Source organism: Mercenaria mercenaria, chromosome 7, assembly GCF_021730395.1.
Source record: "Mercenaria mercenaria strain notata chromosome 7, MADL_Memer_1, whole genome shotgun sequence".
NCBI classification, from domain to species: domain Eukaryota; kingdom Metazoa; phylum Mollusca; class Bivalvia; order Venerida; family Veneridae; genus Mercenaria; species Mercenaria mercenaria.
In genome coordinates, this window is record NC_069367.1 from 44,091,720 (window position 1) to 44,119,532 (window position 27,813).

At 36.2% G+C, this 27,813-nt stretch overlaps 1 protein-coding gene across 2 annotated transcripts; it reads left to right on the plus strand.

The window, feature by feature from the left end:
* The first annotated feature begins 123 nt into the window (after positions 1–123).
* Positions 124–27,742, plus strand: LOC123554263 (P2R1A-PPP2R2A-interacting phosphatase regulator 1-like). 2 transcript variants are annotated; one of them, XR_008371729.1, is made up of 11 exons: positions 124–770; positions 3,779–3,857; positions 4,390–4,472; positions 5,591–5,645; positions 6,085–6,222; positions 12,225–12,316; positions 13,206–13,255; positions 14,121–14,229; positions 15,189–15,337; positions 18,877–19,581; positions 19,636–27,742. XR_008371729.1 is itself a non-coding variant. In XM_045344276.2 (10 exons), exons 1-10 carry the CDS (start codon positions 580–582, stop codon positions 19,008–19,010), a joined length of 1,080 nt encoding a protein of 359 aa, XP_045200211.1. In that variant the 5' UTR covers positions 124–579; the 3' UTR covers positions 19,011–27,742. The 2 variants fall into 2 exon arrangements, 1 of the variants encoding a protein (XP_045200211.1); XM_045344276.2 differs by having other exon boundaries at positions 18,877–27,742.
* The last annotated feature ends 71 nt before the right edge of the window (positions 27,743–27,813 follow it).

Sequence of the window (27,813 nt, forward strand, 5' to 3'; positions counted from 1 at the left end):
CAGATCTATAACTGATCCATTACGATAGTGACACCGTGTGGATCGAACGACATGGTCTCCGTCACGGTTACATTACGGGGTTTAGCATGATTCCTTACAAATACTGATGACGAAAGCAAAAAGTGCGTTCACGTGAAACATTTTTCACACAGGAAGTGCCTGTGCATTGAATGAAAATTAGGAAAAAAATAATTTTTTCTAAAACTTTCAAGTTTGCAACGTCTTTTCCTTTTATGTTTGAATAGTTACCATGAACATTAGTTTTTTCATTCCGCTAGGAATGCATTTTTACCATACATCTCACCTTTCCGCCTTGAAAGCGAAGCGTAGTCGGCGCGACGAAAGAGCAAATTTCCCGTATTGAAATAAAACATTTTTCAGCAGTGAATAGGGCAAGACAGCAGCTTTTATGACTGCACCACTGCAGCTGAAATGTTAAGCAAATGGTCATTGCAATGTTTTCAATAATTACTTTCTGTTTTTTATGAAAAATTCTGGTTGAACACTGGTGAAAGAAAGACAAGAAATGCATTTTGGTATACCCCAATCCCATATATAATAGAAAAGCAGGTTGCATGAATGAAAATCATAATGGAGGTTGATCCACCCTCTTCGAACAATATATCACCACCAATAGGATATTGCAGTCGTGACTTGGAAAGCGCTGGGAGCAATGGCAAAAATAGTATCCCAGCTCCAGGGACACTAAAACGATGCAACAGTGCACCGATGATCAATATACTAGTTTCTACAGCAAGTATGCAAATAAGGTAATATGTTATTTAAATGTATGATGTCAACTTGTTTGAAGTTGAGTCCAAATAATAGGAAATTTCGGAACAGCATGATAACTTTTGACTGTCGCTGACTCCGTCACGTCCAAACTTATTCTAGGAAATGAATTTATGTTTACATTAAAGCATAAAATTGCCTCGCTGACATTTTATGAATGTACACTGACGAGATAAAGAAACGCCTCATTCAAACTCGGTATACAATTTTTCGTTAACCGTGATTCAAAATAAGAAAAGAACAATTCCATTCGCAAATTAGATGCTTTACAAGAATTTATGGTCAATAAGAAATCATTTCATTGTCGCATTATGCTTAAATCTTGAATTTTAATAGCCCGGTCGGAGAAATTGCATTAGAAAAATCAGTAGCGCGTGTGGCCACCTCTGCTAGCAACCACAGCAGCAAGGCGACGCCTCATAGAGCCGCACCAGTTGCGTAACAGATACCGTGGAATTCTGGCCCACTCCTGGTGAAGCGCTGCTACCAGTTCCCGGACATTTGCTGGCTGGGGTTGACGTTGGCTTAACCGCCGTCCGAGATAATCCCACGCGTGTTCAATCGGATTGCAGTCCGGTGAACACGCCGGCCAAGGTAAAACATTAATGTTTCTAGCTTGTAGAAAGTCCCTGGTGACGCGTGCAACGTGAGGTCGCGCGTTGTCGTGCTGATAGACTAATCCTTGACGTTGACGGAATAAAGGGACAACTACATGACGTAATATCTGGTCGATGTAACGCCTGGCTGTGAGATTACCTTGGCAAACGACGAGTTGGGACTTAAACCTATGGTTGATTGCTGCCCACACCATTACTCCACCTCCACCGTAACGATTGTGCTCCAAAACGCAACTGTTTGCATAGCGTTCATGGCGTCGTCTATAGACACGGATACGTCCGTCGGCGTTCCACAAGTTGAAACGCGACTCGTCACTGAACACTACGTTCTGCCAACGCTGGCCGCGATGGTTGCGGGCCCAAATAAGACGTTGTTGACGGTGGCTTAACGTTAGAATTAGACCGCGGTAGGGCCTACGACAGGTAATTCCGCGTTCTCTGAGTCGATTTCTCACTGTATGTCGACTAATTGGACGTCCACGGTTACCTACAACTATACGTGACGTAGATTGCGCCGTCACAAATCTGTCACGTAAATGACGTTGACGTATATAATTATCCTGTCGTATTGACGTTACACGCGGTCTACCTGAACGTGGTCTATCGATAGTCGTTTTGTGTCTCTAACACGTCGAATAAGACGCACAATTGTCGAACGAGAGACGTTAAAACGTCTAGCAACTTGTTCCTGCGTTCGCCCACATTCAAGCATAGCCAAAACCTGAGCCCTCTCTTCAGAATTCAGCCTCGGCATTACGAAAACTAATGTTTTTTTCAGAGAATAGCTGAAAATATGGTTGTGTGTCGTATTACACATGTACATGTGCAAAAATCGTTCAATAAAACCACATGGCTTACATGCACGGACTGCACGAGGAAATCATGACCAGGTACATGAAGTGAACAAATGGCTGAATGAAATCGCGCGAGTTTTTGTTCACTGTGTTTGTCGGTCAGAGTACATGTAGATTTACTACATTTCACAACAATTCAAAGCGTTAGGAAAAAAATAACGCCAAATTTCAATGAGGCGTTTCTTTATCTCGTCAGTATATATTTTGTGTTTTGTTTCTGCTATTTTGTGTCATTGGCAGTCTGCTGTTTATTGAAGCTGATGTCAGGGTAGATATCTGCTTGCACCTGTCACATCATATTTTGGAAAATTTAAGTCTCATATTTAAAATTACGAATGAAAGTTTCAACAGGACAGGGGTCAAATTTAACAATAGTTTGTACTAGCTGAAATTAGCTAGTGCCCTTTTTGATCACTAGCTAAAATGAAAAGCTACCGGCTAAAGTTAATAATATTTAATTACTCTATTTAATTTAATATTTTACTGGCCAAAACTTACTGACTGATCTCTGTTAGTAGCCAGTCTCAAACAAAAATATTTTCTATTGGCTTAAAATAGCTTGTGCCGTTTTTGTTGAACAATAAAATATCATAAACATAAATGATAACATTCCTTTCATGAAGAAAAATGTGTACCTTCAAAACAATTAAACTTTATTATAGCTCTGAAGACATTTGCTTGTTATATTATTGACAAGCTGAAATTAGCTAGTACATTTCAAACCCACTAGCTATTTTAAAATTCCACTAGCATTTAGCTTGTATGCTTGTCTAAATTTGAACCCTGCAGGAGTACTAATGTTTAACTTAATAGCAAATAAGGATGACCAGTATGTTATGACTTTTTGGATTTTTTTAATGTCTTCATTTTCCTAACTGGTAATAGTAAAATGCAGATACGGCTTAGAGTGATGGCAACTATAAAATACCAGATCATAAAATAAGTCATCCTGATAAGTCAAATAAGTAAGGCTGTTTGAAGTTACAACTCGCTTGTAAGTGCTCTCCCTAGACACAGAGCTATTAAATGCTGTTCAGGACAAAGCATAGCATTACATTAATGTACCATTGCATTATATAAGCAAACCATTTGGAATAAAGAAAATATATAATCTGTTTTTAAGTTTATCTACAAAGAGGTTAGCTATATTAGTGGGAGAATAGTGCAAGATAAACAAGATGCTCCAATTCCAGAATCTTTGCTGGTTATTTGACATCAGCATGCCAGCTGTAAAACATTTATTAACAGAAAGGGCTCAAGCTTGGGGCCATCTTGAGCAAAATAGTTGCCTAGCTTGTAGCTTCCCACTTTGCTCAAATCAAACATCAAGGCAAATTTCTGGTTGCCCATTTTTTTTTGCATGCCCTGCTTATTGCACACTATAGACCTGTCTGACGTTTGGTAAAAAAAGTAAGACAAGTTGCTTTTTTCTGGCAAACTTATGACTATTTTCTTGTTATTATTAGAAATTTAACTTTGTGCTTAATAGCTTAATTTTATCTGTTATCATTTCAGTCCCCCAAGCAACTTCTCTATCGATTCACAGAGAACAAGACGTTTTAGCTCAAGTTCTATGACTTTACATGGATCTACAGTAAGTTTTTATTAAATGTAAACCTTCTTTTTCTATCCCTGTAACTGTTTGTCTTCAAAATTAATATTTCATGGTTAATGAGTGAGGTTGATTGACCAGTCTACGTTTGTATGCTTGTTATTTTTTGCTTGGTTGAGAAAGAATTTTAAGCACAATCTGTGATGCTGTTTGCATCAAGAACAGTTTTTGGGGGAAGTATTAATTAACATTATTATATAACAAGGGTACAAAAAAATAAAATTTGGTGTTAGGATTTTTAGCATAGAACTGATTTTGTGTTTGTATATATTCTAGACTAAAGTATTAACTATTTTAACTGACATTGGGGAGCACCTTGGTAGAAGTACCAACATTCAGCATTGCTGCACCAACTTTCCACAAGCCAGATAGATAGCTCCTCCACTTTGTAAAATCATGTTGTGGTCCATATCAACATAACCAAAGTTGATAAACTCACTAAACTGAATTAAAACACTTGTTTTATAATATAACTTTTAAAAAAATTATGGTTTTCATATATCATTTGTTTCAGACTCCCATTAAAGTGGCTGACCGATTAAACATGCTAAAACAAGAGGAAAGTCATATAGCAGATAGAGATATTCAAAGAGAGCGGTAAGATTTTATGTTATGGTTATTTTGATCATGGAGTGCTTCACTAATCAGTCAGGGGTGAAACTGTTTTAAGTTATGTAACCTATTTCAGTTACTATTTCAGGCATTTTATAACCTGTATTAGTTATTCAAAAAAAGTCTTTTTGCTGTTCTCACAAAGTGACCTTTAAAGTGAAATTAGTAGCGAACTGTGGTTAGTCAAATTCTCTTTTAGTCTGATCATGACCTGATAAGCATAATGGGATATTAGAGTTTTATAGCTTTAAACTTTTTGCGTAAAACTTTATCAGTCTTGCGTAAAAAATTTTACTGCATAGCTGGAAAGATAAAAGGTCAAGGATTCGGAAAATAATTGCATTAGTCTCATTCAAAATGAGGAATTGGCACAGGGGGGCTTTGTAATATTTTATGATAACTGAAACAAGTTATGAAAGTTGAAGCAATAACTCAAATGGGTAATAAACTGCGATAACTTGAAACAGTTACACCCCTGACTGCTAATATGTGATCTGATACACAGCTTTTTCAGAAAGAAAGTTGCACAAAATATTTTTCTAGTTTATCTTAGATAAGGCTTAGAACTAAGTAATTTGATATATATTATATATATATAGATAGATAGATGCTGACAATGCATCTTCTTGGTTTTATTTTTATGAAAAATTGTGCATTTGTGAATTAAATAGAAACTTATATGAGGTGTCCAACAGAAAGTAAAAGAATCATTGATTTCTGTCCACAGTGGAATTTTTACTAAGAGGGAATGAGCCACAGCAAGTGTTTTGCCAGCTACATAATAGCCCTGTTTGACAAAGGGGAATAAAAATCCTGATGCAAAGTCAATTTTAGTAGAAAACACATGATTTTAAATGATCTTAGACCTGTTGTATTCAGTCAGTCATGTGATGGAGAACATCATTATGGTCTTACACATAATGTCTAAAATCATTCATATAATGGAGACTTTATGCAGCATCTGGATTTCATAATGCCTCCTCAACATCTACATGTTAACCTATATCTGGATAAGCAGCATTGAGTGTGTATAAAGTAAATCTAACATTATTTATTATAATATCTGGTGTAGCAAACTTTATGTTTTTACTTTTTGATTTTAGGGAGGTGCGATCAGCTATACAGATATCTACATCGTGGACTGAACGCTTTTCTCTGGTAAGGTTTTTGGTCGAACGAAGGACTGATTAAGCTATTTAATCTTAAACAAAGTTAGTGATCAAAAACATGGCAGCCATGAGTATGACTACTTTATCTGTGTACATTTATATGTTTGTTTGTGACAAGTGTACCAGTGGGGGCACACCCTGTGTCCTGCAGACACATTCTAGTTACAAATTTGTTTCCCCTATTCATTTACATTCATTCAGTAGATAAGGCTGTTGAATAGTCGAGCCTTGCTGTCCTAAGACAGCTCTTGTAGAATATGTAGTAGAGCCTGTGTACTGAAAATCGATGGGCTAATGTTTATTGATTTCATGGTTGTATCCATCTCAAGGAAAAAATGAAATTCCAAATATAGATATAATTGAATTTCCAAGATAGAGGAATTTTATGCTACTAAATTGAAAGATTTCATAGTATCTATTTCTTACAGGGAGATCACGAACCAATGATAGCAGAGAACTCGCAGCAGAGACCAACCACGCGTCCAAGGTCATTCTCAGAGTCATTATATGTTTTTACCTCACCCTCAATGTTAGTTGGTGCTATGTCTCCTACAAGAGTGGGAAAGGTATGTTTTATTTAAGAAATGATAATTGATTCGCACCATGAGAAAACCAACATAGTGCATTTGCTATCAGCATGGATACAGACCAGCCTGGCCTGCGCATCCGCGCAGTCTGGTCAGGATCCATGCTGTTCGCTAACGGTTTCTCTAATTGTAATAGGCTTTGAAAACGAACAGCATGGATCCTGACCAGGCAGTGTGGATGAGCAGGCTGGTCTGGATCCATGCTGGTTGCAAACACATTATGTTGGTTTTCTTATGGCGCGGCTCCCATTATATACAAAATATAGTTGAAGCATTTTCAGCTAATTTATACTTAACAAAAGGATTATATGTCCCGCATGATAATTTTGTAACATTAATTGAATGATTGGAATGATTCAATGAATTAGAACAGCCTTCTGCTGTATATATATTTTGAGCCTGTGTGTTAAAAATAAAAAAAATTGTCAAATACAATATCATTATTTCTTGGTCTATATATACATGTATATATAGGTTAACATTTATAAGGTATGTTCAGAATAAACAGGATTTCTCAGATCAAAAATAAATGATACATCTAACGTTAGCTCTAAGTAAGTTAGATATTGGCTTTGAGGGTCACTTTGTCAGAGAAGTTAGGATTACTATATAAAACTAAAGTTACTACAGTTATCCTCGTGACTGTACAAAGGGTTTAGAATTACACCATATAAGGAAACTTCCCAGAAGATTTGTAGAAATTTTTGATTCTACCCACATACCAGACCAGTGGTAAAGTTATGCCCTAAATGTCAAAATTGTCATCTAGAGTTTTCCTTCTCTGATAAAAGTTTGACTTAATAAACGAGAAGCTGATAGAAGATAGTTTGATGTTTTCCATCTAGGTTACACAAGAAAAGTCCGAAGATACATTTTAACCATCCTAGTAATCTTAATTATGTCTCCCACCACACAGTGGTTTGGGAGACATATTGATTTACTTCTGTCTGTGTGTGTGCGTCCATCTGTGTGTCTGTCACAAATCTTGTCCGCATTCTAAGTCTAAGATTTCTCATCCAATCTTCACCAAACTTGAACAAAATGTGTTTGGCCATAAGTCCTTGGCCAGGTTCAACAAGTCGCCAAATCGGCCCAGGCACTTCGGAATTATGGCCATTGAATTAACGAAAATAGGCCTTTTTAGCTAACCTGTCACATAGTGACAAGGTGAGCTTTTGTGATCACCCTTCGTCCGTCGTCCGTCGTCAATCCATGCGTCCGTGTGTGCGTCCGTCCGTCAACAATTTCTTGTCTGCACGATAGTGGTTTCATTTATGATTTTATTTTAACCAAACTTGCACACAACTTGTATCACCATAAGATCTCGGTTCCTTTCTTGAACTGGCCAGATCCCAATATGGGTTCCAGAGTTATGGCCCCTGAAAGGGCCAAAATTAGCTATTTTGACCTTGTCTGCACAATAGCAGCTTTATTTATGATTTGATTTTTACCAAACTGGCACACAACTTGTATCACCATAAGATCTTGGTTCCTTTCTTGAACTGGCCAGATTCCATTATGGGTTCCAGAGTTATGGCCCCTGAAAGGGCCAGAATTAGCTATTTTGACCTTGTCTGCACAATAGCAGCTTCATTTATGATTTTATTTTACCCAAACTTGCACACAACTTGTATCACTATAAGATCTTGGTTCCTTTCTTGAACTGGCGAGATCCCGTTATGAGTTCCAGAGTTATGGCCCCTGAAAGGGCCAGAATTAGCTATTTTGACCTTGTCTGCACAATAGCAGCTTCATTTATGATTTGAATTTAATCAAACTTGTACAAAAGTTGTGTCGCCATAAGATCTCAGTTCCTTTTTTGAACCGGCCAGATCCCTTAATGGGTTTCAGAGTTATGGCCCCTGAAAGGGCCAAAATTAGCTATTTTGACCTTGTTTCATTTATGGTTTTATTTGATACAAACCTCCAAAATATCTTCAACAACAATAAATCTTGGATTCCATGACAAATCAGACCCAATTGTAGGTTCCAGAGTTATTTTATATCTGATTACCTCCCCTGATTGTAATCAAAATGGATTTATATCAGTAAGTACTTATAGGACTTATTTGCAATTTCATTATTGTCATTAGTTGGACTGAGACCATCAGGGTAGATAACTATGGACTGATTTTATGTCAAATTACCTCCCTTTATTTCAAATTAAAATGGGTATATCTCCGTAACTAATGAAGATACTGATCTGAAATTTCATTTATGTCAACAGATTTATTTGGCAGATCCTTCTTTTGTTCACTTACAATAATTTTCTTTTTAATTACTTCCCTTTTACCTTACTATAAATAGCTTATTTTTAGTAACTTTTTTATTATAAGCCGTAGGGAAAAACCGAGACCACTTTTCTGTGGTACAACATGGATAGTACCTCCAATTTTTAGGTGTATTTTGACATATCTGTACTTTAAAAAAAAAAATTTTTTTCTTTTTGGTTAAATTTCTTCCCTTTGAGGCTTTGTTGTTCCTGTCCTTTGGACTTAGATATTTTTTCTGAGGACCTTCTCGTCCTCAAGTGCAATGATAACAGGTGAGCGATATAGGGCCATCATGGCCCTCTTGTTATTCTTTTTCCGCGCTTTAAGTCGAATAGTTCTCATCTGATCTTCACCAAACTTGAACCAAATGTTTTTGACCATAACTCCCCGGCCAAGTTCATTAACTAGTCAAATCCTCTGAGGCACTTCAGAATTATGGCCCTTAAATCAACCAAAATTGGTCTTTTTACTCTTCAAAGGTATATTTGTGGTGAGTAAACAGTATATATAAAGACTGACTTACTATTTAGATGATTAGGCAGTTGTGGGAGACATACGCTTTTAAAAGCAGCTCTAATTAGACACAGTTTTTGGAACAGGTTGTGGAGACGAACTGCCTGTTCTGATAGTTACGATTAGCTATCTAGAAATTCGAAAAGTTGATCTGTTTATTTACTGTCTAATTGTCTAACTGAAGAAAATCAGTGATTGATTAATTGCTATCATTAATAATTATGTAATGTAAAGGCACTGACCTCCAGAATCTGGCTAAAAAAGATCTTTCTTTAAAATTGAAATTTGGTCATATTGTGAACATACTAGTAAGAATATGACTTTGTTTCTAAACTATAAAATGCAAAAGTTACGAAAAAAAAGATGCTTTAGTTGGGAATCATACCGGGCCACCACGGCAATAAAAAGTATCACCATAAGATCTCGGTTCCTTTCTTGGGTTCCAGAGTTATGGCCCCTGAAAGGGCCAAAATCAGCTATTCTTCAACAACAAAAAATCTTGTGTCAGATCCAATCGTAGGTTCCAGAGTTTTTTTATATCTGATTACCTTCCCTGATTGTAATTAAAATGGATTTATATCAGTAAGTCCTTATTATAGGACTTATTTGAAATTTCATTATTGTCATTAGTTGGATTGAGACAATCAGGGTAGATAACTATGGACTGATTTTATGTCAAATTACCTCCCTTTATTTCAAATTAAAATGGGTATATCTCCGTAACTAATGAAGATACTGATTTGAAATTTCATTTATGTCAACAGATGGACTTTGACAATCAGTGAAGATACATATTGACTGAATTCACGACAAATTACCTCCCTTTATTTTTTATCTAAATGAATACACCATAGCAGCTTCTAATGAGATTAGTTTGAAACATTATTTATGTCTTCCATGGTAAGAAATAGTCATATTAAAATGGGTGTATCTCAGTAACCAATGAAGATACTGATTTGAAATGTCATTTGTGCCATCAGATGGACTTGAACAATCAGGGTAGATAACTTTTGACTGAATTTATGACAAATTACCTCCCTTTATTTTATGTAAACAAATATATATCAGCAGCATCTAATGAGATTGGTTTTAAATGTGATTTAAGTCTTCCAGGGTAAGGAATAGTCATGTTAGTACAAAAATGCAGCATTTGAGCCTAGCACCCTCAAACTTGGTATGGAAATTGGCACCGGCCCTGACTAGGCCAAAAGGGACTGTTACAAGAAAATGTTTATCCTGATGATATTTAATGTGTATGCCTATGTGCTCTATGTCAAAACTTGATCATATCATTTTGAGCAATGGTACTCAGGTGAGCGATAGAGGGTCATCATGGTCCTCTTGTTAGTTGTTGTACAATCTGCTTTGATAGAAGTGCCCTATCATTTAAGAATGTAGGAGTTCTGCAATCTTCGTAAGATAAAAAGAAGAATGTACATATAAATGTATATACAATTCAGTGTGCATATTATAATGACAAGGCTTTGGTGTAGTTTTGTTTAAAGCATTTTATTAACACCAGGGCTTGACAAATTCGTTGAAAGCTACTCTTCTGTACGGCAAGCTACTTAGAATTTTCACTTAGTACATATACTCATCCTTCAATTTACTAAGGAAAAACAATTTTAATAGACAGCATCTATTTTTGAAGTCGATTAAAAATGGTATGTGATCATAATGATGTATAGTAGTGGAGCAGGACGGGTATTAGAGTTTTGCACAACAAATCATCTTCCATTTTAGATCTTTTAACTACAGTCGAAACTCGGTATCTCGAATTTCAAGGGATCGTGCTTTTTATTTCGAGATAACCGAAATTCGAGTTATGAGGAGGGACGTATATGGAAGAAATGATAAATAAGTTGGTTAAGTTACGAAAAGATTTACTGAAAAATAAAAACTATTTCCTTGATACCTTGTATACACTGTCGACACTTTACGCGTACACTATTCCGTACAGTTTGTGTGCTATCAAAGTTTTCAGTTTTCGAAGAATGAAAATGATACTAGCCTCAAATATTTTTGAGTCAAGTTTCCTTTTTGTACCACGTTTCTCGCGGAGGTTTGACAGCATTTTGATTTGACATTTTGAACAAATGATGCTTTCATGCAAGAAGTTAATGTTTTGTACAGTCTCATCGCGATTTCCTCTAATAAATCCTTATTAAATATACAAACTGTTCAAACTAATTAATTCATTCGTTTAAATCAAAAGCAATTTTCATAACGTCACAAAAACAAACGACCGCTGATTAAAGAAATCTAATGTTTATATCAAACAGTTATCATCATGGCACTTGCAAATAAGTATGACATCATCTCACTTTGATAATCGTTGCACCTTTGATATGTCGGCATCACGGCTTTCTGGTTAAGCAATATACATGGACATGTGTTAAAAACCAACCACATTCACAATGAGATGTATGCAATTTTATCGCATATTTTTCTCACTTCGACATACCGTGTCTACAATGCACTTGAATTTTATTGACAGGACTGAAAATCCCTTTCGACACATCCGGAGTCTCGATAAGTCAAATTTTGACGTAACCGGAGTTGAATTACATATATTAAGAAGGAAATTTGGTGGGACTTGAAAATGTCTTCGACTTAAGTGGAATTTCGAGGCAAGCGAGTTTGAGATACCGAGTTTCGACTGTATCTGGCTTCTGCACAGCTCAGTTTTTAGTAAGATTTATAATATTTTTAGTAAAAAATCGGACTCAACGTGCAGGTTGTATTTGGAACAGGACAAATGGATTTGCTGAATCATACATACTTTCAGTGGTCGTTTTTTCTGTCAAAAATCGATAAAATGTGGGGGCTGTAAAACTGACCATTGGCACAAACTTGCTGGCTCATGAATTTTGATAGATATCCTGGATAAATTATTAATAAAATTAACGAATGTATTTTGCAGAAGGAATGAACTGTTGTAACTTATAATAGTTTCAGAGTAATGAAGAAAGTTGGCATTCTTCTTTTTCACCAATGTCTAACATTCCAGTAACTGTATCTTTTTTTTTCAGTGTCATATTATACATTCTGTGCCAGACTTGGTGGAAATGAACTAGACTAAGTGAGAAAATTTCACCCCAACCTTTGGCAAGCAGCTTTAAGACCGCCAAACTGCATACTGTTACCGGTTTAATCTTGTTCAGCTGGTATTTAGATTGTTTGTTTAATTTTCAGCAATGTTTTTCACCATCGATGCAAGCTCCTATAAAAAATCACACATTTACACCTAGTCCAAGCCCTAGTCCAACGAGGAAATCATTTCCAAGGTAAATACAGATATTTATCATAAAACGCCTTGTCAAAATTTGATTATTATATTGGAGTTTTTTTCAAATATCTAAATTCTGATGCCCGATTTCACTGCCCATACTGAATTGCACTTGTTTTATTATTTCACGGGGGGCCTCTGTGGCCGAGTGGTTATGGTGGCTGACTTCAAATCACTTGCCCCTCATCGTTGTGGGTTGGAGCCTCACTCGAGGCATTGAATTCTTCATGTGAGGAAGCCATCCAGCTGGCTTACGGAAGGTCGATGGTTCTACCCAGGTGCCCGCTCATGATGAAATAATGCACGGAGGGGCAGCTGGGGTCTTCCTCCACCATCGAAGCTGGAAAGTCGCCATATGACCTGTAATTGTGTCGGTGCGACATTTAACCCAACAAATCAATTATTTCGTAGTATATGATATAACATTTTACATCTTTCTGAAGGTGTTCGACAGTTTTACCCCAAAAGTATACAGATACCTTCATACTCCGTAAAATCGTATCAGTTGAGGTATAATGAAATTGTAATAAATAAAGAAAAATACCTGGAATGTGGCATTGAAGTATAAATGCAAGTTTATAGACTGGGCAGTCCGATAAGAAAGTTTCCTTGCTTGCATTTTTTTGTTTGACTCGATAAACTACATGTAGACCAAAATGTTGTATAGTGTTATATGATGCCAAATAAAGATCAAACTTTTTTATATTTGTGAAAATTTAAATATTGCTTGACTATGATATCAAAACCTTCTCATTGGGAAAAGGGCCTGTATGTATCACACTAGCTCTGTGCCTATATTAGCTGCCTGTCATTTCTTGTTACAAAGAGCAGATGAAATATGCAAATAAGGTATATTATTGTTTTTCAAATGTTACTGTCTGTTTCAGGAGTATCAGTCCCATCATAATAAGGCCGAGTCCTCTTGGTAAAAGGAAACGTAAGTATACATAAATGTTCATTTGAAAGCAGTATATAGTCTTCAGTTCGCTCTGTGGATTTTCATGCCCCTAAATTTTTGTTCTGGGTTTGTTGCTTTTCTCATGGTGGGGCTCAAATGTTCATTACCTAGAGTCATAAAACATTAGAGGACTGTAAATAGCATGTTGTGCACCTGGTGTCCTGTTTGGGATTTCACCTAGCCAGACTGGACTTATAGTCCTTGACTTGGGGGAAAATACACATGAAATCCGTAAAAGTATATGTTGCAGTTATCTTAAAAATATTTAACATACCTAAGAGTCATTAAACAATGTGCAGTAACAGGAAGGATGGACACCAGTGTCCTATGGACATACATCTTGTTGATTTCTCGGATGCAGTCTTTCAACTCAAATTGTTTTCCTGTCCAGGTATAGTCATTGCTAAATACACTTTTTTTTCAACTTAAGAACTCTGAAAACCATGAAATCCTGTGCTTAAGAAAGAAGGTGATTTAACATATTTCTTCATCAGGTTAATGTTGTCGGGGTCAATTATGAGATTGTAATACAACCTGCATTGGGCAACACAAATAGCTGTATTCATTCTTACAGTTGCTAATGAAAATATTTTTATCAGTTTAAAATGAAAGGCACAGATCTAAGTCCAAGGTCATAAAATTGAGTTTGGAAACCAGTCCATGCGTGCAGTCTTGTTGTTGGTCAATTTCAAATTTGTGCTTTGAGCCACCCAATCAGATGCTTGTGTCTAAAGATTTGGCTCCAGGTTTAGTTTTATAACTAGCTTCTTGAGACTTGCTTCTGTATAACTAGAAGCTTTTTTTTACAGAAGAGTTTTATAAATATTAACCAAAACTTTTTCAGTGGAGCCTGATGGAGATAATAGATATGAGAGCTACATGAGTCCACCAAAAAGGTTTCACTCAGGACCAAGTACACCAGACAGATTGATACCCCACCCACTGGCACATAGGTATTTTTGTACATCTTTTTTATCTTACAGCTTTGCACTCACACATATATTATGTGTAATAGTTGTAGAATTAGTTGGTATTTACATGCTGCCAAGGTATGAAGTGTTTGCTATCATTGGACATTTGCAGGTTACATGAATTAAGTTCAAACCTCATGTTATCAACTCTGGCAGAGTGGTTATTGTCACTGACTTTGAATCTTTTGCCACTCTCTAATGTGGATTCAGGAGCTTCTTTTGGGTGTGAAATTTCAGCTCGCTTACAGATGTTAACTTTGTTGTTCTACCCAGGTTCCACCTATGATTGAAACAGTTCCTGGATGGGCACCTGAGGCCTTAGAGCACCATCAAAAGCTGTATAAGTCGCCATATGACCTATTAAATTGTATTGGTGTGACTCAAAACCCAACAAAATAAATAAAATTGAAATCATATTGTCACGTGCAACACTTAAAGAAAATAGATTGATTCAGATATGCTTCTGAAAGAAAAAAGTGTATCATATATTGCGAGGTTAATGCAGAAAGGATACCATAATCTTTAATTGAGCCGTGCCATGAGAAAATCAACATAGTGGGTTTGCGACCAGCATGGATCCAGACCAGCCTGCGCATCCGCGCAGTCTGGTCAGGCTCCATGCTGTTCGCTTTTAAAGCCTATTGGAATTGAAGAAACTGTTAGCGAACAGCATGGATCCTGACCAGACTGCGCGGATGCGCAGGCTGGTCTGGATCCATGCTGGTCGCACACCCACTATGTTGGTTTTCTCATGGCACGGCTCAATTATCAGCACTTGGTACATGTACCTTTTTGTGTTAACCCTGTGAATAATAAGCTAAATGCAAAAAAAAAAAACTTCTTTCAAAAGAATGGACTTAATAAAAGTAGAGAAAACAGAGTTATGTACCAAATATCCATGAATGCTTAGCATTTAAAATTTGATATTATGATAATTTCAGTGTATCATCGAGCAGTTGTGAGGGCAGCAGTCCTGAGCAAACAATACCCAGAACCAGCAGTATTCATAATATACCAACAGGCAATAAACCACAGCCTTATATGTTTGGCTTTATGCCGTTACGAGACTCACAAGACATGCAAACTACAGGTAAATTTTAACCCACATGCTTCGCTCAATAGGGAGAGCACCCATCTAAGGATTGCGGGGTCATGAGTTCGATCCTCTGTTGGGCCGTATGTTCTCCATGACAGTTTAATAAAAAACATTGCATCTGAAATAATTTGTCCTCCACCTCTTATTTATGTGGGGAAGTTGGCAGTTACTTGCAGAGAACAGGTTTGTATTGGTACTGAATCCAGGAACACTGGTTAGATTAACTGCCCGCTGTTACATAACTGAATTACTGTTGAAAAAACGGCGTTAAACCCAAAACAAACAAACAGGTAAATTTTAATAGTTTTGATATCATCAGAAGCACCCTTGTATTAAGCATTTTCAAATCTGTTCAGAAGGTTCCACTTGACTGCCTTTAGGGGCCATCAGAGTTTGAAATTAGAAAATACAGACTTTTTATGGACACAGTGTCGAAGGAAGTGTATATTGTTTGAACTGTTATCCATCTGTCCGACTGTCACATTTTCTTGTGTATTCATCTCTTAAGAGATTCTGTCCAGTTCAAATGAAACTTGATATGCATCGGCAACAGGAGGTGAACATTTTGCATACCTTTTACTTTAATGTCCTATTATTATTTTGACGCCACTTGAACAGGAAGTGCTCAAACTATTGTGATCACAGGCACCAGTATCGGACCTGGGACAAAGAATATGGCCTTGTTTTCATCCTAAATGAGTTCAAAATGAAAAATATGTAAAGAAATATGACCCCCCTACAAATGATACATATGTCTACTGAAGGCCAGAAACTCGAGAATCGACCCTGCGAGCAATGGGTTCACTTCCCGGGCCGTTGTGAAATAAATTCTCTAGACATTTGAACAAACTACCTATCACTATTTCACATGTACATTTAGCTACAAAATGAGACCAACCCCAAGTCTCTAGCCCTTCCCGTTCATGAAATATCTATCAGAAAACGAGTGACTTTCTGCTGCAAGTTCCAGGTAGATAGAAATGTGGCACAACGAAACGGTACGAAATCACGGACTAAAAGATGCTTGTCAGCCTAGAAAGGGTCAAATTCATTTGCCATTAATAACAAGTATTACTAAATATGTAAATCATGGCCACTCACCACCGTCAGTAGCATCTACTATATGTGATATTTACTTTTTTATTTTTCCGTCGGTCTTTCAATTGTATTCTCCGCCATTGAAACCGATACAATAATATCCGAGTAATTTTGCACGAAACGTTGCGATTCTGTCGGAGGTGTGTTGCTATTGGCCAATCAGAAATTGCGTTTAAAAATACCTAATGAATTTTGTTCCATGGCGTAGCATTCAGTTGAAAGACCGTGGAAAAATTTGAAACGCCAATATCGCGTGTTTGAGATGCAACTGACGATTGTGAGTGGCCCTAGTTTATGTATTTATTTATACTATTTAGTATTTTTTATTGAATTTGAGCCGTACTCGGCGGACAACCATACTTTACTCTATGTTTACGTACCGATTCTTTGTGCCGCATTTTTATCTACAAGGGACTTTCAGCAGGAAATCACTTGTTTCCTGATAGATATTTCATGAACGGGAAGGGCTAGAGACTTGGGGTTGGTTTCATTTTGTAGCTTAAAGTATACAGGAAACAGTGATAGGAAGTTTGTTTAATTGTCTAAAGAATTTATTCCACAACGGCCCGGGAAGTGAACCCATTGCTCGCAGGCTCGATTCTCAAGATTCTGGCCTTCAGTAGACATATGTATCATTTGTAGGGGGTCATATTTCATTACATATTTTTCATTTTGAACTCAATTAGGATGAAAAACAATGCCATATTCTTTGTCCCAGGTCCGATACTGGTGCCTGTGATTGTGATCTCCCTGTGGGTGTTTTTGTCAGACGTCCGTCTGTTGTCGGTCTCTCATTACCAACACTTTGATTGTTAACCCTCTATAGAGTTCATAACTTTGGCCTAATCTTAATGAAACTTTGTCATAGGTCCTAAACTACATCACCAGGTCCAATCATACGAAAGCCTTGATAACACAGTAGAGGCCATGTTTTCGACTTGATCTTCATAATACTTTGTAAGAATATTTGTCCATTTGAAATCTAGTTTAATTTCAAAACTAGGTTATCTGAGATCTAAAACCTGGTTATTAGGTCAAATCCTAGAAAAAACATAACAACTACATCAGTACCATGTGTTCTCAACCCCTTTTTGTACACTCGTCTCTTAAAGAGCGGAGCGTATTATGTGAACACCCATGGCGGTAGGTTGTCGTCCAACGCAACTGGGCAGTTTTCACCCAATCTTCACCAAACTTGCTGACAATGTTTGTGGGCATGATATCTCAGCCAAGTTGTATAACCACCAAAATCTCCCCAGGCACTCTTGGATTATGGCCCTTTAATTACTCGAAAAACTGCAAATTTAGCCTTGTCCACTCTCTAAGTTGAACAGTTTTCATCCGATCTTCACCAAACTTGCTGACAATGTTTGTGGGCATAATATCTCAACCAAGTTGGATAATCACCCAAATCACCCCAGGCACTCTTGGATTATGGCCCTTGAATTAGGCCAGGTTTGATGACGGGCATATTAGTCTGGCACTCTTGTTTCAGTTTCCACTAATATGAATTAAACCTGGAACATTTCATTAGCATTAAGTGGACATATACATATTCTTGGGACTTCCATTTCTGTAAATATTCCTGTTTAAAGGGACTAACCCACACATTTTTGGAGAAAAATAATTTCTCCCAAAATCTATAAAAGTGAGTACTCTGAAAGCTACTAGTAGTACAAACTTGCTGACATAAGATTTTTGCAATAAATAACCAAAAATGTTATGCAGAATGTAGTAAACGTTTGCAACGCTTTTAAAATTATGCAGAAAATTTACATTCTTCTTGCATTTTTACCAGTGTCTAATTTTTATTCTCATCCACTTTATCATTTTTCAGTGTCATATGTATATTTATGCCAAACTAGCTGGAAATGAACATATTGAAAAATTTCACCCAAACTATGGGCGAGTAGCTTTAAGGAATTTAATTATTTAAGGAATAATTTAATAAAATAAATATAATAAAAATAAAATTTAATAAAAAATTTGGTATTTAGAGTCATTTGATCCCTATTCACAGCTAGACTTCAGTATGAATTTAATATATGTAAGAGCCCCATGTGGTTCTGGGACGATCTCTGTATGAAAAGAATTGGAACCACTGCTGTACCCTTGCATGATCGTAAGAGGCGGCTAATAGGGTCTTAACACTTGGTTTTGCTGTAACTCTGTGATTCCAGCAAGTATACAGATTTTGATTCCATACCTCATGTTTTTATTTCGATGTAAATATTTAGAGATGTGAAACCAAAATTTGTAGTCCTGTTTGGCGCCATATAACCTATACTGTGTTGGTGCGCCGTAAAACCCAAATAATAAAAAAAAAAAATTATATATGTAAGAACACTTAGTCTTGCAAAACTACATATTTTATAATTCATATGATCTTAAATTGGTACAAGGATGTCATGTTAAATGTACTTTTCATATTACAGATTCAGAGACGTCTGATGTGACAGAATCGACAGACATGTCGGAGGCAGGTGATACATCTAATGGAATGTTACTCACTACCACAGACAGTCCAAATAACAGTGTGTTTACTCCAGTAAAAGCTAACCATTTATGACACATGGTGTAACATGTTGTCACCGGTGTTAAAATAAAATATTGTTGTTACACAGTGTGAAGTGAAAAGAATGATAGCATTACTGACGAATCGATCTGGGCAGAGAGGAGCAAGACAGATTAGAGATTTCAGACCTGTAGACCTAGAAATGTTCAGACTACTAAATTTTGTGTCTTGGCAGTTCTCTTATGTAATTATATATATAGTTAGAGACATTAAGTTTGCGAATATACTGGCCTCACAAATTGCACTAGCTTAAAATGTGTGAAATCATTTCCAGGTTTACGGTGTGTGTATATGTATGCATAAGTGAAATGAATTCCCGAATGTGATTCTACTCATCTGCTTAAAATTTCTGATAAATTTATCAGTTAGTTCACTACATCTTTATTTGCTAACTTACATTTTTATGCCCCTGAAGGGAGGCATATTAGTTTTCAACTGTCCGTCCGTTCGTTCGTTAGTTAGTTAGTTTGTTCGTCACAACGTTAACTTTTTGCATGAAGGCACTTTACTCGCGAACCACTGCACACAGGACCTTCAAACTTCACATGCTGATAGTACTTATTGAGTACACGACCCCTACTGACTTTTAGGTCACCAGGTCAAAGGTCAAGGTGCTTAGGTGGCATTTGTCACCATTAGTGACAGCTCTTGTTGATATGACAGAATGTTATGTTTTTATGACTGGAAACCGAATTTGGTGAAAATTGATATTTTCAGAATCTTTTAACCAGAGGTGCTGATTGAAATATAATTGAAATCCTTTCACATATGCATACATAAACAAGTACGAAATATCATTCTTCTAAGGATTTGTGCCATGCTTGATAATTTGATGCTTTAATGCAATGGAAACCGCTAGCCTAAATGGTCCTTGGGATAGAAATTGACCTGTTATATAAACCATACCAAAGCTGTGTTATTTAACCAAACAACATGACAATGAAATAGTTGAAGCAGCTTATTTTGTTAAACCTGTGAAGCTGAACTGTGATTAAAGTATGACAGAAATAAATAAAAAGATGCAAGACTCGTGTAAAATGAATGTGTATACAGTCGGTAATGGTTGGGAAGGGATTGTTTAGAAGAAAAGCAGATTGCCAAAACTTTGTTATTGAGTGGGCAAAACAAGCAGATGCTTCACAGCAAAAGTTCTAGAGCCTGAACAATACAATTGTTTGTATGGAAGTTGCATATATTTTGTTTGGAGTGGATTCTGACTTTTGGTTGCACCATATGGGATTGGTTTAAATGCCTACAGACAAATTTCATTCACTTAACCTTTCATAAAATATGCAGTGTGATGAGGGAATATCACTGAATTGTAGATAAAGTAAATGTACCTTTACCCTCTACCATTGGTTGAGATTTTTTCCCCAAATTAGTTCATATCAACCTTTAAGACAATTTCAGAGGATGATATTTCCTAAGCCACAACTTAATGGGTAGATTTATTTTCTCACAATTCAGTTTATTGTTATTTATTTTTTTGCACATGCAAAGTAATTGGTAGTCTATGACATGTTTTAAACAAGGGAGATGATTATTTTGCACTGGTATTTTACTGGAATGATCTTTCATCCTCTACTTCTGATCCATGTGGGAATTTGACAGATGCGGAGGACAGGATGGTACTTGTATGGCCTCCAGGAACACTGGTTAGGTTAACCCTTACCCTGCTAGATTTCTGTAATGAACTTGTCCATCTTCCAATTTGGACAGTACCATTAACTGTTAAAAGGGGTGCATACCAAAAAACATACTGACTGAACGGTAAATAGTGCAGGTCATGATCAGCCTGCACAGATGTCCAGGCTGATCATGACCTGCATTGGTTGCAAAGACAAAATCAATCGTGTCCAGCATGATAAAAGAGTTAACTGCCCGCTGATATATAACTGAAATACAACTAAAAAACAGTGCTAAAACCCCGAAAAGGCAAATCCCAGCATTTCATTATAGGCAATGTGTTCCAGTCAATAAGTGTTTTGAGTGAGGGGAGTTTAAGGGGATGAAATTTTGACTGCTTTCCAAGGTCTTTAAAATTCAGGCCAGTTATATCTTAAGGTAATGCATTTCCTTTAGGGTATTTATCAAATTATTGTTAGCATTTTTTGTTACTATTTTTGTTGTTGTTGTTGTTGTTTTTTGTGGTTAGTCTATGGAAGCTTTAGTGTGACGTGAACCTTTAGCTTTTAAGGAGTAGGATGTTTTACAGAGTATCAGGGAATTATTGTAAAGGCATTATATTATGAAATGTAAATAATACCTGGGCCCAGTTGTTCGAAACTTTAATTGACTGTTAAACTAATTAAATTTTTATTCAAAGTATTAGTCTTGGTGGGAAACACTAGTTTGATGTTCTTTTTTAATGGAAAGATTTTATAATAATTGTTCATTTAGTAATTTAACTAAGTCTTGTAAAATCTTGAAATATAACTTGAAAAGTTAATCGGCCGTTAGCTAAGTAACTCGTAAAAATTCGAACAGCTTGGTCCAGCTAATGAAAATGTAGAAGTGTCTACCCTGACTATGCAGATATATCTGTAGCTTAGGCATATCTAATTAGTTTTCTATATATGTCCATAATAAAATTCTGACATTTACTCTTTCTGTCCAAAAATTTAAAACTCACTCATCTAATCCCATTTCTCTTATTTTCATAGGAACAAATCCAGTGTGGCTTTATCTGTCATTTTTGAATGCACGACTACGGATACTTCTTAATTTATTTTACATTATGGGAGAGTATTGAGTGTGCCTCAATTTACAATACCGTATTTTGGTGTGTATAGGTCGCGGTAATGTATAGTCCGCATCTAATTTTTGCTCTGGAAATGGTCGGAAAATTTAAGTTCTAGCGTATTAGTCGCAGTTAAATTTCGGATTTTTTCCCCAGCAATATTTACCGGCAAAAAAGTTATGGCAGCGGCCATATTGATGCCGCGGACTGAATTATTATCAGAACGTGATTGGTGGAAATCGGACAGTGTTATTTTCGATCCCAACCGTTTCGTACCAACAGTAGTATCGGTAACAGACTACATGAAAGAAAAGCGGCTTTTTGACACTAATTGGCAGCAGTCAGTTTGCATTTACATTCTGTAATTATGCAAGTTAAAGTGTGAATGTTTGCATAGCAATTATAACACCTTTCCGTGTCATGTAATTAACCGTGTTCTTTTGATTCCGAGTAAAAAGATTAACAAAATATCACTTTTTGGATTTTTTTCTTTTATTTAAAAATAAAAAATAAAAAATTATCTTTCAAGTTTTTTAATACGTTAAGAGTTAGCATAAACAATGTTTGGAATGGAGGACGGCTCTGTCCGGATTTTATCCAACCCGGAGTACATGTCAATGGCGTCCAGTAAAACGAAAGTAGAAACATACGTAATTCAAACTGCAAAAACATCGTTGAATTAAAGTCATTCGTAATTTTACTAGTCTGTAATGGTTATTTACGATATATTTCATTGAAAGTAACCGCTACTGGTTCAAAAGCCGCCGATATTGATATTTTTTATCCATTTTGTTCGTTCGTAACAGATGCACGTAATTTTGCGAGAGCTACGGTCAGAAAATTGGCCTGAAAAAAAATTCTGCTGGCAATGTTCTGTCGTATAAGTCGCAGGAACTTTTTCAGGCAGCAAAATGGGTAGAAAAAGTGCGACCTATATGCACCAAAATACGGTACACACAAAGCCAGGCATTTTCTTTCAATATGTAATATTTTGATACTCCTGGAAAACAGGAAAGGACAGATTTTGTATTTAATTTCATGCTTGGTGAACTGCAAAAACTGACTATGCAGAATGGATTGAAGCCTGACCTTATTCCTCATCATATTTGCTGTACTAAATGTATTGGACCAGTGTGTTGGTAAAACTCAAAGAAAAACAAGATAACAGATTTTTTGCTTGGTCATGGTAAACACAATTTAATATTGTTTTAGCCTAAGCTGTAATTGGGAGATGCTAGTGAAAACCAGTCTTAGGACAGAAAATAACTTTCTGGAATCTTGTTTGAACTTACTGATATTAGTTTATATTAATTCAGTCTTTTGTAATCATTGCTCAACCTGTAGGTAATTGATGTTGATTGCACTTCTCATACGTAATTAGTGCTGTTGATCTCCTCGAGGCAGTGACTCCAGTGTGATTGAAATAAGCTTTGAGTTAGCCTTGTATTTCAAGCTAAAGCAGAAATACTTTTGAAAAATGGCGTTGATCCCAAAACAAACGCATATTTTAGCTGAAATAAATTTATATACAAATAAAGATATCATGCAAAGAAGATAAAGTTAAGAATATTATAATTGTTCTTGAGGGTGTTAAATGGTTTTTCAAAAAGTTGATACAGCACTGTGTTTGTATAGATTTTCCCTTTAAATCGAAATTGTCTCTAAATTAATCAGTGAAAGAAATCATCTCTATTAGATTTTTATACTTCTCAGTCAGCAATTGACAGTTAAATCCTGCACCCAAGGTTACAAATTTGAGTTTGTGGACCAGTCTAAAGACTCGAGTTTCTTATTGGTGGTTTTTAATGCACTTTTGAAATTGACCAATGGCTTGGTTGCATTGTAAGACTGGTTTGCAACTCATTTATATTATCTCTAAGCTCACAGCTTATATTCAGTATTCCAGTTGTAATATCATAGAAATATGTATCAACTGTAAAACAGGATGATTATTACTTTGTTTGAAGGTAACTCTATTTTGATGATAAGCTTCACATACTTGGATAGTATTTTAAAGGTCACAAAGGTCAAGTTGAAGAAGATTCTTGGAAGTTATTTTCTGGGTTTTTTTTTGTGAGATGAATAGTTGTTTAGAGGAATGTTCCAAATAAATGTATAGAGATTTGAAAATGCAGAATGTAATTATGTAGATATTATTTTATTGGTAGATTTGTAAACTTGTACATAAATGTGCAATATATCTTATGATTGGTCAGTTTGTATTGCTTATATCAGTAAGCAGCCTTGCCAGTTAAAACTCAATTGGATTGGCATAAAAGCCACACCATGAGAGAACCAACATAGTGCATTTGCAACCAGCATGGATCCAGACCAGCCTGAGCATCCACGTAGTCTGGTCAGGATCCATGCTGTTCGCTTTCACAGGCTATTGCAATTAGAGAAACCGTTGGTGAACAGCATGGATCCTGACCAGACTGCACAGATGCGCAGGCTGGTCTTGATCCATGCTGGTCGCAAATGCACTATGTTGGTTTTCTCATGGTGCGGCTCATTAATAATTTAGTTCCCATTTGTCACATATTTTGGGGTTTTACCTCTGGATTGTCTGCTTATGTGAGTTTTGGGGTTATTCTCATGAAGACTTTTTTTTAGGTTTTTGGTATGTAAACTGTCTTTCTTATAGAAGTTTACAGTTTATGGGTGTTTTAGGGCGGTCATTATTCTGCATTCCACATCTATTTATAATCAACTTATAATCTGTAGTCAGCAAGTATTTCATAATGTCATTTAGTAAGAATTGAGGAGATGCTTATAAACTAGGAAATTTAAACAGGAGACATTTTTGTCACAACCATCTTTCTGTCTGGCCATCCGCCTATCATTCTTTTCTTGTCTGAAGTGTAACATTAAAAGAACTGTAGAGGTTCTCAGCTAAACTTTGATATAGAAGGATACTAATGAGACAGAATGCAGTGCTAATGAACCATATCTCTGTCTTGAATACTTGTGAAGTTGTCTCCCTTCCTGGACTTTTAATTTTCCTTGTTTGGCGTATAACTCTTACATTACTGAATACATTTGAATGAAATTTGAAATATTAATAGATACCAGTGGAAGGAAGTGTAGAGCAAAAGAATTATAACTACCTTGAATGTATTTCATATTATCTCTCTTTTTGTACTTGATTCTCCCTAATCTTTGGGTGATTTCGAATTTCTAAAGATGTTTCTTTAATAGTTTTATTCTTAAGATAATCAGAATGTTGTAGAAAATGGTTGTGAGTGTTTAATTTTTACAAGGCACAAGGTCAGGGTGCATGTTTTTGCCCACCTCAGTGCAGGTTGGAGCATACAGATGTACCCCTTTGTGCCCAGGCTTATGTATTCTTACACTAAGCTGAAGCACAAGGAGATTTGATGTTTTCCTAAAAAGTGGTTATAAATGGAAGGCAAAACTTCCACTGTAACTGTTCTGCCTCTATGTTTTCCATGTGTTGCTATATCACTAGTATGCCAAAAAAAGTACAGTTATAGCTTCTTGTTAATTATTAATATGTTATATAAATGGGTAGTATCTGTTGAAGAGAAAATAACCTTTGTTCAGGGAAAAACCATTGTTTTAGCTGGGGTTCATTGCAAATAAATGTTTTTCTAGCTTGAGTGCTTTCTGAAGAATAGTAACTGTAGGTAGTCATTTTAGACTGTCCATAATTACTTGAAGACAGCAAGTCAGTTTCAACCAAACTACTCTAGAAAGTTCCTCGGATGGTCCCATTCCATATCCCTTCAAATACAGGTCATGCATTTTATAATTCTGGCCGCTGTGGCTGCCAAGAGGAAAAACTTTAAAAATCTTCTCAGAAATAACTTGGCTGATTTTAAAATATTTTCGCAGCAGTGTTGTAGTGACCCTCTACCATATTCTTTCAAGCCACATTGATTTGTTAAAAACAAAGCTACAAGGAGGGCGGAGCTATGTTAAAAAACACATGGCAACTAGAGGGTCTGGCTAGCTTTCTATCTGGTTGTATGGAAAACAGTCATCTTCACTAGAGCTGGACTTTAATGTAATTTCACTGTAAAAATAAAGTTCCCAGACAAGGAGTGTTAAAATCAATTTGATTTGTAAAGAGGACATTGCTGCCAGAGGGTTTGGTCACTTTTCTCCCTATTTTTATAATTGAAGCTCTAAAATATTCTCTTTGGAAACTGCTGGTCAGATTTTGAAATAAATGCACAAATATGTTCTTTGTGGTGACCCCAAACAAAGTTTGTTAAAACTATTCAGGTTTGTCAAGGGAACATAGCATGCTCAATCACTTTTTCCACCCCATGTGGTTCTGGGACGATCTATGTATGAAAAGAATTTGAACCACTGCCTTACCCTTGCATGATCGTAAGAGGCGACTAATAGGGTCTTAACACTGGTTTTGCAGTAACTCTGATTCCAGCAGGTATGCAAATTTTGATTCCATACCTCATGTTTTTATTTCGATGTAAACAGATTTTAGACATTTGAAGTGTGAACCTACAATATATGGCCTGTGTTTTAAATCCTGTTTGAAAGAAAAACCCCTTTTTTGAAATTTTAGTTTGAACTTGTGACCCCTTACATTCTTACCTTGCATCATACCACTGGGTCGTTCTTTGTTGTTTATGAATATTGCAGTATAAACCTTTACATAGTGTAAATAGAGAACTCTCTGTAAATATTGTACATAGCAATGACTAGGTCTGTATATATTGTATATAGAAATTGTAAATAGCAGCAACACTGTACTGGTTATAATTGTAATAATAGTTTATTTGTAAATGAAAATGTTTTGTGGAATGTATATGTGAGCCGTGCCATGAGAAAATCAACATAGTGGGTTTGCGACCAGCATGGATCCAGACCAGCCTGCGCATCCGCGCAGTCTGGTCAGAATCCATGCTGTTCGCTAATGGTTTCTCTAATTCCAATAGGCTTTAAAAGCGAACAGCATGGATCCTGACCAGACTGCGCGGATGCGCAGGCTGGTCTGGATCCATGCTGGTCGCACACCCACTATGTTGGTTTTCTCATGGCACGGCTCATGTTATAGCAGTGCTAGTATTATTCTGTAAGATACTGTTTTCTCTTGTATGTGTTGAGAATTATACAGATACAAGATTATCAGATACACCATTAGCATATGTTTGATATTACACTTACAGCATATGTGTGATGTTACACTATTAGCATATGTTTGATATTACGCTAACAGCATATGTGTGATGTTACACTATTAGCATATGTGTGATGTTACACTATTGGCATATTTGTGATGTTGCACTATTGGCATATGTGTGATGTTACACTATCAGCATATATGTGATGTTACACTGATGTTATGACATTCTACAAATATTTTTGTAAAAAAAATTGTCAAGGGGTCTATAAATAATTGAGATATGATAATGTGTTTGCACATATATAGAAAATCTCTTTTTATTACTAATAATAAGAATCAAATGAGCTTACTTACATCAAATCAATTGCCACTTACTGCTGAGGGTTCAGGCCTTGCTCGGGAAGTTATCAGGCTGTCTTTTGGAAGGTTGATAGTTCTATCAGTGTGCTAACCCTTACTTGAAATAACTGCCATGTAAGCTTTTTAGCGTTTTCCTCGACCATTAACCTTTAGCCTGCTGGCGGCAAGTGGTTCTGCCTTTGTTACCAGTACAGACCAAGAACTTGACCCCATACTTATATCAATTTGTCGATTAGTCGAGCCCGCTGTCAACAGACACTTTTTGTTTAAACCCTAGGACTGGGTATTTCCAGTAGAAAATGAAGAATCTGAAGTGTGGGGTAGGAGTCACAGAACACAATTACATAGATACATTTGGAACTAGATTCTCGTGAACAGTGCATTTATTCCAAAGAATATGCCGCAATTGTTATAGTGTAAATATTTGTACATAGAACTGTGTGTATATAGTTGTTATTATATAATGTCAGAGACAATTTGTTGGTGTCAAAATAAACCATTGAATGGTTGAAACCTGTGTTTGAGTTCTTAATTTCATTACTTGATTTTAGCTCACCTGAATAGACAGTACAATGATAGTCTGT

Bases quoted from the DNA above. Each gene is read 5' to 3' on its own strand.
- LOC123554263 (XM_045344276.2), top strand. From the start codon at position 580: ATGAAAATCATAATGGAGGTTGATCCACCCTCTTCGAACAATATATCA. The intron at 5,646-6,084 runs GTAAGGTTTTTG...TATTTCTTACAG, and splicing joins GGACTGAACGCTTTTCTCTG to GGAGATCACGAACCAATGAT. The intron at 13,256-14,120 runs GTAAGTATACAT...AAACTTTTTCAG, and splicing joins TCCTCTTGGTAAAAGGAAAC to TGGAGCCTGATGGAGATAAT.